The 13,735-nt window shown below is 35.3% G+C and overlaps 1 protein-coding gene across 2 annotated transcripts in view; it reads left to right on the top strand.

The window, feature by feature from the left end:
* deptor (DEP domain containing MTOR-interacting protein) overlaps positions 1 to 13,735 on the top strand; it is a 43,735-nt gene extending 30,000 nt beyond the window's left edge. For both annotated transcript variants that reach the window (XM_059567545.1, XM_059567546.1), the window contains 5 exons: positions 98 to 280; positions 2,572 to 2,709; positions 7,262 to 7,332; positions 7,884 to 7,988; positions 11,500 to 13,735. In XM_059567545.1, the coding sequence (XP_059423528.1) occupies positions 98 to 280; positions 2,572 to 2,709; positions 7,262 to 7,332; positions 7,884 to 7,988; positions 11,500 to 11,628 (626 nt within the window). In that variant the 3' untranslated portion in view covers positions 11,629 to 13,735. The remainder of the gene's footprint in view (positions 1 to 97; positions 281 to 2,571; positions 2,710 to 7,261; positions 7,333 to 7,883; positions 7,989 to 11,499) is intronic.

Below are 13,735 nucleotides of genomic sequence, written 5' to 3'. Positions count from 1 at the left end.
GATTTTAGACCCTTGTGGCTTGACTGGTCACGTCTTTAATCACAGTAAACTGACATATGACCTCCTCTCTTTATGCATTTCTCATTTTTCCCCTTAGTTTCTAATAAGCACCATTTTGTGGATGGCGGACTGCTTTACCAATTCAGGATGAATTTCCGGCGGCGGCGGCGGCTGATGGAGCTTTTGAATGAGCGTTGTCGCAGCATACCGGAGAACCACGACAGCCCTTTCTGTCTACGCAAACAGGGCTCTGAGGGGGGAAACACTAGCTTCCTTTCAGGTTAGTCCACGATCATAAAGGAAATCTGCAGAATGCATGCACAACTGTGTTCATTACACCGATTATATGTGATATTGATTTTTAGATTAAGCAGACACAGTTGTGGTCATTAACTGTGGCAGGTAGACAGTGAACTTCTGGATGTGGTCTCATGCATTTTAATTTGCTGCTGATGCAGTCCACGGGTAGATAATGGAGATAGGACAACCAAAATCCATTTCAGCATAATAAGGAAGTTGCTGAAAGGATAAATCTTGAGCACACATGTTGTGAATGAGTGTAAAACATCATATTTAGTTTGAGGTTTCATATTTGTGTACAAAATAAGCTAAAATGAGATTTACTTTTGTCAGCTGATTTAAATAATCAATACTTAATAATAAATATTAATTATATTTGCATATTTTTTTATTTCAAATATTTAACTGATTTATCGTGGTATATAAGCAAATACATTACAGTGAATTGCATTTATCAATATTTCCTAATAAAAAAAAAAAAAACCTTAAACGAAGATTATTCATAGACATTATACATTACTGTGACAGGCAGTTACAGCAATGAATATACATTACTAAATGCTTTACTGGCTAGCATTTTGATTGACAGTTTGGATGTTTAGATGTTCTCACATCCTGTGTATGCTTGTTGGAGCTTTCAGGTGAGAGTTCACAGAGTTTGTGTGAAAGTACTAAATGCGTTCAAATAGGGAAGGTTGTATTTTCTGATTGCCACAGATTTTTCTAGAGCACTTTGGGAGAGTTAGTGCACTGGATCTGACATATCTTTGTGATAAGTGCTGTATGTTAAAGGTAAACATGTAAGGACAATTATATTACATTTGAGCTATTGCATCTGTATATTACTCAGCATTAGTCAGTTTTATTTATGTAACCTAAGTTTTTCACACTACTAATGTTCTCTTAACTTTTGTTAAGGTTTACAAAAGTATGATTCATGCTATTATTATACTAGACAAAGCTATTATGTAGCCCTTAATCATGTTGAATAATGATTACAGTAAATGTAAACTCAGGTTCAGTTTCAGATCAAGTGTTTTTTCACATTGTTGGCCTGTAGATTCAGTATCACGCCGTCATGAGTCAGTAGAGGAAGTTAGCTCAGTGTGTCTTGGGACTGGGCCTCTCTGGTTCCTCTTCTCAGAGCTGAATAAAATATGGACTGTAATTTTTCATCTTGCTGTGTGTACTATATGTATGGTCTGCCTTTGTTTAAACATAGGCAAGTGTGTAAATTCAAGTTTTATAACTGCCTATCAGGTTAGCACACTACACTTTTTCTTTTTTGTTGCATGTTTTGAAGGCAATATTTTGATTTAATAATAATTTATTTAGTGACAACAGTGATGATATTACTCAAAATAAATAAAATAATGATAAATAAAAATTATGATCGAATTATTTATTTATTTTATAATTTATATTTATTTATTTAATTAATTATATACTGAAATAAAACTGTTTAATTACGTGATAACATTTTAAATAATGCATTTTCAGTTGACCAGATATTAGCCATTTGTTTAATTAATATTTAAAAGGACTTATATATATATATATATAATAGACATTTTATAGACATTTAATTTTATTCATATATTATTATTTGTATTAACATTTACTTTTTCGTCTTGTTTAGTAGCATTCCAGGTTAATCAAATACAATATTTTTAATTCTAAAAATGTGAAGAGTGGTAGGGTTAGCGTTTATCTATAATTTGCTCTATACACTAAAAAAGCTACAAATCTGTCACTGGGGCCATACCTTTTCAGAAAGTAAATTTTTGTACTTTTTAGGTATAAATATGTACACTTTAGGTACTGATATGCCCCTGTAAAAAAACAATATGGACCCTTCAGGTACAAAGATATATCTTTTGAATAGGTACCATCTCAGCGGCATCTTTTAAACCTTTTTTTCTGAGTGTGTATATAGCTAGAAGTCTAATGTATGTCTATTTTGATAGCTAGCTAAACATGTATGTGTGTTTGTGCGTGATGCTGTTTGCATGTGCAATACATTTATGCTAAAAGGAGAACACTAACAGATGTTAGGCCTCTGAACTGTTATTTCAGTTAGTAAATGCACACAAAACTGATGTTGACATACCTCAACACTATCACCACTGCACAAGCACTATTGGAATGATGTTTTGAGCTGGCAGAAGTGTTGCGTGTGTATTTTAACTGATTTCTATTCTCTCTCTCACTTCCTCTTGTATAGACTTTATCTAACCTTATTTCTGTCTTTCTCAATATCCTTCCCCATAGTGAGCCCCACTAAAGAGATAAAGGTGGTGTCAGCAGTACGGCGAAGCAGTATGAGCAGTAGCTGTGGCAGCAGTGGTTATTATAGCAGCAGCCCCACACTCAGCAGCAGCCCCCCAGTGCTGTGCAACCCAAAGTCTGGTAAGAAAAGCCCCCTTCTGTGCTCAAACATCCCACATACATCAACTAATTTGATCATTTCAGCATTAAAAATGACACACGTCATCTTTAAGTAAGCAAATCAGGTCAGTTTTGACGTCTTGTTGTCTTAACATTTCTTAACCTTCACGTTTACATTAGCAAACCAGTTAGCGTTAGCTTTAGCACTTATTTTTAAACCATCTCTGCTCTCTTTTTATGGTTAGATAAAATGGCCTGACTTTATATAGCACCAAAACACTGTGCATTTCTCAAGCCGCAGACGACTTACTGAGATTCTGTAAACCATGTGCTGCTCTTTGTGGGTTTTAAGGTTTTCGAATTGCTAAGGATGAATTGCTATAAATTTCTCTAAATTTGCTTGTGGTGTGTTACTGTTCCTTTAACAGAACATGCTGTGTAGAGCGTGTTGTGTATCTGCAGCAGATACAGTAGACGTCTACTATGTTTCTAAAGAGCTCTGTGGGTGGGTCAGAAGGTTGTGTGTTTGTGTGCTTTCGGGCCATAAAGACACATCAGTCAGTTCTCCCTCTGTCCCGTTTGGCCTTCTTCCACTGTAATTGTGCTTGTTGACAGTAATTCTAAGAGGCGTCGGTCGTGTAGTTCCCATGAACTTTCTCACCCCTCTGACAGAGATTCTCCTTGTTAACTTGTACCAGCAGAATGAGTTAACAAGATTATATTTAATGTAGTAGTTCACATGGTAGATAAAGAGTTTAGAATTTCATTGGTATTATAACAGTGTGGTCACATTTACCATTGCTCTGTGAAATTTTGTGGGTGAAATCCAGTCATTTCAATAGAAATCTGCGGGAGTTTCATGTGAGGGCCAAAAGGTTCCCTTACACAGATTTGGCTTGTTAGTCATGCACATTCGACACTTTGACCAATAGAAAACTGGTTTGTTTTAAAAAGTGACTACTGACTACACTACTGCTCTTCAGCAATGGACCATTTTTCCTGCAAAATATTACAAGAATTTCTCTAACATGGCCATGCCTTAACTGTAAATTTACACATTAAAGCATTACATTTACATATACACATTTACTTCATTTTTTTTTTTTAATGTTTGTATCTCAGGGGATACGTTGCCCTTTTAGGAGTATGAATCAAGATATAAATACATATAGATTCTGTGATTTTGTGTCTTGTGTTTTAGAAAATCAAATCTTTTTTTAATCTTGACAAAACGCATATCGTTGGAAATGTTAGACAGTCAAGGTTTCATATTTGGTAACTGTTTTGTAATAGAAGTGATATTGTGACAGAAAACTGCATAAAAATAATTTTATAGAGTTTGGGTGTATGTAACCCAGGCGGTTATTTTTGGCATAGTGCCCAAACAAAATCTCACAAGAACCAAATTATTTTGTGATATCAACTTCAAATTTGGAACATTACTTGATTAGACATATGGCTTTGATTTTGTAGCTATGTTAGAATGCAACATATTTTATAAAGTATTTAATTAATATAAAATAAAATAAAAAATTTATACTACATTATTTTTACTGTAAACTTAAAATTCTATAACTTTTTGTACTTTCTTTTTTCTGCTATGTGTCTTCTTTATAAAAATTGACCAACCATAGTTCTGTATTCCAAAGTATTCAGGAATCACAACCATGTTGTTACAAGCATTGATAAAACAAGTGTTCTGTTTTCAGCTAATTTATACCCCCAAAGAGGTGATTTCATGGGGGATACAAACATTAAAATAAAAAATAAGAGTCAAGTTTTGGGGAAAAAAATCATGAAATTCTATTATTTGAGTCCCAATAAGAGGACTAATTTTATGGTTTTGCCATTTTTAGGGTTAATAGCTGCATTAGTTTGCTATCAATGGCTGAAGCCTAAAAGCGTAATAATTTACCCTGGTCCATTGAATTATTAGTTGTGGCCACATTACCACCTCTTTTGTGCATTATTTTCTAATAATTCAAGAGCCCATGGTCAGTTACTCCTTACATCATGTTTCCCTCCACCAAAGCTTTAAAATGTACTGTCAAAGTGGTATGAGGTTCAATTATGGTATGACAATGCCATTTGACACGAAACATGAGTGTGTCGATTGTATGGCTTCAGTAGGCTTCTATTTATAATATTTGTAATGGAAAATTTCTCCTTTTGTGCTCATCAAGATAAAAAGTCTTACAACTTAAGAACAAGTAAACGATGACAGACTTTCCAGTTTTGGAGGAGCAGTCCCTTTTTCTCTCATTATATTCATCTCCTCTCAGGGCGAGTGAATGCATTAATCTTGATTACTTGATGATGCTTTCCATCACCACCAAGTGTCTAATAACAAATAAGAAAAAATAATCAGAACGGATAGTAACAAGCATTTTCTCTTTACCCTTATTTTACTATACTGTATCTCGATCTGTTTTATCGAGGTGTAGCTCCCTTCTGAGTGAGTGTTTGTGTGTGGAGTAGTAAACTCTCTGACTCATAAAAACTCTCAGGCTAAGATCTTGAAAAGTAGTAGTACATGAGTAGTGTGTGTGTATGAGAGAGTATGGCAAGAACTCATCGTCCCCTTCAGGAAAGGCAAGGAGCACAGCCAGCAGGCAGAGATTCAGAAGAACATTTTATACATGCACAAACCCAGCGTTCTCCTCCTCCACCAACAAATTAGAACATTGGCCTCTGTGGCGATTCAAGGCGAGCCTGAAGCATGCCTGCAATGAAGCATTCCACACCTACCACATGACTCAGCTTTCACTTTACCACAGCACAGCCCCCGCTCCGGTACAGTGAGGCCCACCGTTAAAACCAGACCTGCTTTTTGTCCAACAACAACGCGGTCCAAAACGCAATCTGTCATCAGAGCATTTAACGTTATAACATGTTGTACATTTTGAATTTATGAGAAAATAGGCTGCTTTTCCAGATGTTGTGCTTAATTCTTGTGTGTTTTACATGAAAAACCGAGACGTAAGGAGACGAGAATGTTCTGGGTTTGGCAGGGCTGTTGCATGCCTCTGATTGGTCAATTTGCTCATCCAATCCTGGGATTACTGAGCTCTCCTCCCAAAATTGGATGAGAACAAAATGAAAAAATGAATAAAGAGAGAAACAGTGAGGTCTGATTATCTCTCATAGTTCATAGTTAAGAAAATACATGGCCTTGTGTTCCCTATATGCACACATACAGATAATATTATGAAGCAATGAAGGATGGTTCACTCTAAACCAAACACTTTATATCACCTTAATATCATTCTAGTTTGCATTTTTTTTCAGTGTTAAATTTTTTCAGTGTAAACACAAGAATACAAATATTAACACAAGCCTTTTTATACAATGGCCGTTGATAGTGATCTTGTCTGTCAAGACTCAAAATTGACAAATACACATCAAATAATTAATCTGTATCAAAGTTAACTTTAAGTGTTTTAAACTGATTTTTTTTTTTTATAGTGTTATAGTTTCATTATTTATTCTGCTTTCTAAATGTATATTATTAATAATGATAATTTCATTTAGTTTTTAACAAAAAAAAGATATATGTTTGTATGTATGTTTATATATATATATATATATATATATATATATATATATATATATATATATATTATAAAACTTAAAACTTAAATTTGGCCATGTACATAAGATCAGCGATCAACATGCAGGTTTCTCCATGCCATTTATACTAACTTGTTTACTGAGGATTGCAAGGCAGTATTTTAGAAATAAAGGGGATAAATCACAAATACAGTAATTCTGTAAAATATTATTACAATTGATGAAAATAACTTTGTTTCTCTTTTAATGAAGTTTAAAATGTAATACATTTCTTTTCAGTTTTATGCGTCTATGACTATTTATCTAATAGGGGCTAAAAAAAGAAATGCTAAAATACATGTATGAATACAAAGTAAATATTTTCCAGATAATATTCGTATGGCTAGATCTGTTTAAAGAGTCTTCATATACAGGAGGAAATGTTCAAAAAGCTTACAAGTTTGGAATGATAAAAAAATTTTTTTTTTTAGAACTATTTGTTATAGACACTACCTTATTTGTTATTTGCCATGTATTTCTTACTACTATAAATTGGGATCTGATCAGCCAATCAGGATCCAGTCAATAGCAGTGCAGTTGGATCTTGGATTGTGACTAAGGGTTTGGTTCACTCATTACATTACTGATGAAGAGATCAGGCTGATTTGAACCTCTTGTGCTAAATTAGACCATCATTATCAACCTCATTACTTCATTAAACACAAACCTTCAGTGCTCCATTACAGCTTAATTGCTCTCTTTCTCCCCCTCTCTCTCTGTGTCTCTGAAGAAGCACATGTTGTGTTTCAGGATGTCTTTGTGTTGACTTTTGAAATGAGGGATTATGGACAGCAGTACACTGTACATAATGTGAGGAATAAAGTAATAAACCAGTAGTGAATCAAACTCAGTGTTGTTACAGTGAACAGATAAACATGATTCTTTTATACCATGTATTAAATAGTCACATGATTTACTGTCTAGAGTTCGTGACTGAGGGACATTGTGTGTATATTATTTACAGTGCTGAAGAGACAAGTGAGTCCAGAGGAACTTCAGACTCCTGGTGGAGCTTACATAAAGAAGACATTCACGGTAAGTCACTAACACACACATGCGCGCACACACACACACACACACACACACACACACACACACTCTTGCCAAACGTGCTCAGACTCCAAGCTCAAATTGTAAAATTTATTATGTTAACTCAAAGAACAATTTAGGAGTCTCTGAAATTTGATACTCTGTCATCAGCTGCCATGCACCTTACTGTGTTTTGTCATGTACTACATGTTTCTTGTCATGCATTTTGACTAAACTGCATCCACTAATAATGACATTTAAAATCCATGCTGAATGCAGTTGCACAACACAAACATTTGACCCATATTGCTCCACAACTGCAATACCACCATCTGAATAGAAGTTGTAAAATGACCAAATATATATACTGTACACAATATACAAGTATATGGCACGGTGAAAAGATAAAAATCTGCTAAAATAAATCAATATATTTGACATTATGCAAGTATGTGTAATGCATTACGTTCATTAGAAGTAAAGTAAAGTAAAATGAAATGGATTTCTCAATGTATGACCTAGAACTAAATAAGTTGGATGTATGTATGTGTTTGCAGATTGTGGGAGATGCAGTGGGCTGGGGATTCGTGGTGAGAGGAAGTAAACCCTGCCACATCCAGGCAGTAGACCCCGGCGGACCCGCTGCAGCAGTGGGAATGAAGGTACAGTAGTCATACTGCAAAATGACATTTGTTATAGTGAAAAAACAGTATGTCTCATTCTACAGGGATGCACTAATATTGAAATTTTGACCAAATCAATGAGCCAATAATTATTTTCAATTTCTGGTCAATTACCAATAAATGGACACAACCCACTGTAATAGCTCTTAAAGGGATAGTTCATGCAAAAATTAAAATGTATTCACCCTTAGGCCATTCAAGATGTAGGTGACTTTCTTCAGTAAAACACAATTGATGGTTTGTTTGGTGAACCCACGGTCCTTGTTGATTCCTAATATGCAATTCAATGGGTGCCGTCTCTTTGAGAGTCGTGGAAACAGGTTTAGGTATAACACAAAATGAACGCCTGTAGCTTCTGGCAATACTGAGGTACTGTACATATGACAATATATATGATGCTTGAGGCTGTGGATTACAGATAATAATGTTTTTGGCAAATTTTGTGAAAAAAGTGGAAAAAAAAGAAGTCATTTTAATAGCAATCCATGTGATTTTCACACAGATTTTGCAACAAGGTCATGCAAATACGTCATGTTGGCCACCAGAAAGCTGCTTGGTTTTGAAGTTTTCTTCTGTATGAGCTTTGTTTCATAGACTGCTGCACTATTGACAGTAAACCATAGACTGTTTTCCACCAAAATTTCACTAATGTGACCACACCTTCAGAGGGCAAGTGTTCTTGACAAAAATAATGCTTGTGAATTATTAAGTTTTGCTATATTACATTGCTATCCTTTTAAGGTACTGCTAGATTATGATCTAAGCGATACAGAGATGGAGATGATAGAGATTACGAAATACTGAAACTGAACTACACTAACCCACCCACAGTCATTTAGGTTTGACCTTAAGCACAGTACACTGAGCGGAGCAATCATAATGTACTTTGGTTGCCGATCTCGGTGCATTCTCCTCAAGAGCACTCAAAATATAGTCTGTATTCCAGATGTTTCTTTAAGCACATCCAGTCTAAAACACCTAATAACTGCATGTGTGTGTGTGTGTGTGTCTAATTTACTGTAATGACAGATGGAATAATACATGCCTTTCGTCCTTTTTAAACAGTAACCCTAATTTACAGCAATAATGAACCATTACAGTTATGCAACTTAAAAAAAACACTACTCCCTCAGCGTCACTTCTGAATGCTCATTACATAAGGTCATGTTTGCATACTGAGCGAATACACTTAGTCTGTTTTTGAGGTAAAGGCACTGTGCTATTTAAAGACAACCTTTTGAGCAGAGGCTGTAATGCTGCACCTGCCCTGCTTCCAGCAACATCTTTTTGTTGTAATGAAAAAATGGAGAGAAAAAAACAGTAGTTGGTGACAGATAAATCATAAAAGCTGTGAAAATGATTTCTAAAATACATGTCTGTAAAATCACCAACAACCTCCAGAAAGCTGGGTTGATGCTCTGAAAATCTACTGTCCTCAGGCGACTTTCACACAGAATTGAACAGCAACAGCTACACAGCAAGATGCAAACCTCTGTTCAGCACCAAAATTAGAAAGGCAAGATTAGAGTTTGCAAAAAAGCACAAAGGTGAGCCGGTAGATTTTTGGAACAGAGATTTATGGACAGATGAGACAAAGAGTAAAGAAAAAGTTTATAGAAAAAGGGAATTGCAAATGATCTTAAGCATACAGCCTCAGTGGTAAAGCATGGTGCATGGCTGTCTCTGGAACAGTTCCTCTCAAAGTTAATGATGACTGAATGTATGATGACAGTGGCAGAATGAAATTGCAAGGGTACAAAACCATCTTGACAACCAATATTCAAGAAAATGCCGACAGAATCATCAGAAAGTGCTTCATATTGCATCAGGAAAGTGACCCAAAACACCCTGCCAGTTCAGTCAAGGAGTTTATCAGGGCATAGAAATGGAAAGTCTTAGATTGCCCAAATCAATCTCCAGATTTAAATCTGATTGAACATGAATTTGACTAGCTAAAGAGGAGACTAAAGACAGAAACTCCCCAGAACAAGCAACAGTTGGAAATGGCTGCATTAAAGTCTGGGGAAAAGCATTTCAAAAGAAAAGACCAAGAGTCTGTTGATGTCTATGGGTCACAGACTTGATGTGATGGCATTCAAGGGATCTGCAACTAAATAATAGCTTTTAATCTTTTACATCTGCCTTAAAGGGTTAGTTCACCCAAAAATGAAAATTCTGTCATTAATTACTCACCCTCATGTCGTTCCAAACCCGTAAGACGTCCGTTCATCTTCGGAACACAAATGAAGATATTTGTGATGCATCCCGAGAGCTTTCTGGCCCTTCCATAGACAGCAAGAGTACTACCTAGATCAACGTCCAGAAATGTTGCATTTTCATTTTTGGGTCAACTAACCCTTTAAGATCAACTGTTCCAATACTTATGCTCACATCAAATAGTGGGATGAACTCTAAAAGTGCTGTCCTTTTTATTTGGCAAAACATGTATGTTAATAATAATGTATGCATGTATGCTAATAATAAAATGTGGCATTCTGTAGTTTTGTCTCATATCCATCTTTTAATCATATTTGCAGATGCCTTAACTACACAGCAAACAATGCAACTTTGTCATTACTGTCCCAATACTTATGGAGGGCACTATGTGTGTTTGTGTGTGTGTGTATGTAGAAAAACCTTTTAAAACATTATTTTGCCGGGTTTTGCTCGCAGCGTTATAGTGATTACCTTTAAATTGTAGTAACTTAATGAAATCCTCTTGATAAGTTCTCAGCATGCTTTGCACAGAACTGGATAAGTTTTTTTTCCTGATTTTAAAAAAGGGAAAGAACTGTTAGTTTTTATTCCTGTTATGTCTGACATTTTGTCTGAAGTTTTTGTGGTTACCATTGTGCTGAACAATAAAAATACAGCTTGTGGTTAGGTTGCATAAAGGTATAGTCTCTATATTGACTATAACAATGGTGTTTATGCAATAAATGATTAAGTTTCTGTTAGTTGAACATAGTTCTATTAGAAGTTGTCATAACTAAGAAAGATTGATGTAAACTGAGCCAAACATTTGTACCTCTTAGTTGCCACCTAGTGTACAAATGCTGCCAAACCAGATTTTTTGAACACTTGCTGATAATTAAGCAAAATGGCATGGTTTCACATGTTGTTTATTTATCATTTGATGCTGATAAAGTAATTGTATGACTCATTTCTGATGGTAGTGCCATTATGGGTCTACCAGGAAGGACATAAAGGCCATTACATTATTAATTTGCGAACCTCTCTGAGGATTAATATAACCGATTTTAAAAAGCACTCCTTTACTGTTCTCCTGAAAGGTGTAATTATGCCATGTTGCTGTATTGACAAAAATTACGATCCATTTATTGTGTCATACACGTGGTTTATATGCTCTATAATCATTATGTTGTGTTTCAGCACTTTTATGTCTTTATCAAAGTACAAAAAGGGTGTACCAAGTGTAACCAAACATAAAACGGATGTTGTTTTGCCTCATTTTTTTTTATCTCTGCAGGTGTGTCAGTTTGTGGTGGCGGTCAATGGAATGAATGTGCTGAATCTGGACTACAGGACTGTCAGCAGCCTCATCCTCACTGGCCCCAGAACAGTGGTCATGGAGGTTATGGAGGAAGCTGATTACTGAAGACAGCCGCTCTTTAGTGTTTCTGTCCTTCTCTCTTTCTCTTTTTCTCTTAGGACTTTCTTCAGCGAGTCAACGTTCTGTTTAAAGGAGTGTTCAGAGAAGTGAGCTCTTGATTCCGTTCCTCATTTTGATTCAAACCATTAGCATGACACTAATCCATGCTTTGGAATCCGTGCTTCCCATTGGCTCCTCATTGACTGTTACCGGTCCACGTCAGCTAAGGCTGTACCTGGACAGATTATATGAAAATAAAAGCAGCTGCCAAATATAATTTTTTGCAGAACTGTAGCATTTAAAACACTCTTGGTAGGTTTGCAAAACCGATGCCAAACTAATATATGTGTGCCATTCAGGTGAGAGCATAATTCATGGCTCCTTTTCGACTGTTTCATCATTTAGAGTTTAGGCTGTGAGATTTGTAGAATATGGGTATACATTATATCATGCATTTCATGACCTAAGTGTGATTAGTTTAAAATAGCTATTTTATAATTCCTGTCATGCTTGCCGGGAGTTAGTCTAATAATCCATATTGCTATTTCCATCCGAATGCAGGGGACAACCAACAACAGCACTTACAGACTTCAGGTGAAACTTGAGAGTGAATGTTTCCAACGCTACGCACATCTGAAAGACGCTGTTGTACTGTAATTCATGTCTTGTTTTAGAAGTGTCTTGTGAAAGTAGTTTAAAGTATCTGTATTTTGTCAAAATGCCATCAAAAAGGCAAGTAGTTACCTGTCAAATGCTAATATTATATGACGATATTAAAAATATCACTTTATAAGAGTTACGGCAGAAACATACTTTTACACAAGTTTGTAAACGCAGGTGATTGAATAATAACGTGCATTATTATTATTCTGGATGTTTTTTTCATTCAGGAATGTTGCTAGCTAGCTTAGCAATTATCCACTTTGACAGAGGTTGATATGAAAGAGAATAGTGGTCATAAAAAATGCTGATTATAAATTGCAGTCACGGTCAGAGACATTTCGGAACAGAGTTTGTTTGTCTATACGAGTCTGCTTTCACATACTTGCATAGAGAATTTTTAGGGACTTACATTTTTAACTTTAAAACTTACTGCCATGAAAAATTTAGCATAGTCATGTAGTGTGTTTATAGAGTAAATCAGTCAATAAGACAAGTCTATTGATTCACTCAACAAATTAGGTAACTAATACATTTGTAATTCTATCTAAGGATTTATTAGACAAATTGGAAATATACAGTAGTGCTGTAAATGAAAACTCCTATATGCATGTGTATTGTACAAAGCAGGCATCTGTGTAAGAATGAAGACATGTCATTACACAACATGATATCTATAATGTGCTAATCTTCCACACATTCTTCTCTGTGGATGAGTTTTTTTTTCTTTGTAATTGTTGCAGGTTGCTTATTGTACAATTGTACTCATTTGTATTGATGAGAATGACAAATAACAGTCACATGATGATATTTTTTTTCTTAATTGAAGTAATCCTGAATCTTCTGCCTTAATGACCTGTATTGTGCTGCTAATTTCTCACGGCTGGTCACATAACATATTTTGGGGGTGATCATGACAATCAACATCAGGGTAAATACTGGGCCAGATATGTGCCACATCTTCTTCACTGCCGGGAAGTCTAAGCTAATCTTATAATCGTATAGTTCTTCTGTCTTCTGTTCTGAAATAGAATAAAAAGGAAAGTTTCATTAAAACTCAAGTTCAGTGCAGCTGAGTTCAGTACACATGTGTCTGTTTAAAGGGATAATTGACTCCAAAATAAAAATGATGTCCTCATTTACTCACCCTCAAACTGTTCCAAACCTGTATGGGTTCTTCTGTTGCACACAAAATAAGACATTTTGAAGAATGCTGGCAACCAGACAGTTGATAGAAGCCAGTGACTATGTAATTCAATGGCTGTTCATGTTATTTATACAGGTTTTGAACAAATTAAGGGTGAGTAAATTGAGAACAAAATTTAGATTTTTGGGCAAACTATCCCAAGGAGTAAGCTCATGGTACCATAGTATTAATTTGTGCAGCTCTAATTAAATGATTAATATGTGTTTTGATTAATGATTTATTAAACTTCTTAATTCCATTTAAAAA

The sequence above is a fragment of the Carassius carassius genome, chromosome 15, assembly GCF_963082965.1.
Source record: "Carassius carassius chromosome 15, fCarCar2.1, whole genome shotgun sequence".
NCBI lineage: Eukaryota > Metazoa > Chordata > Actinopteri > Cypriniformes > Cyprinidae > Carassius > Carassius carassius.
This window is presented reverse-complemented; position numbering and strand designations above follow the sequence as displayed.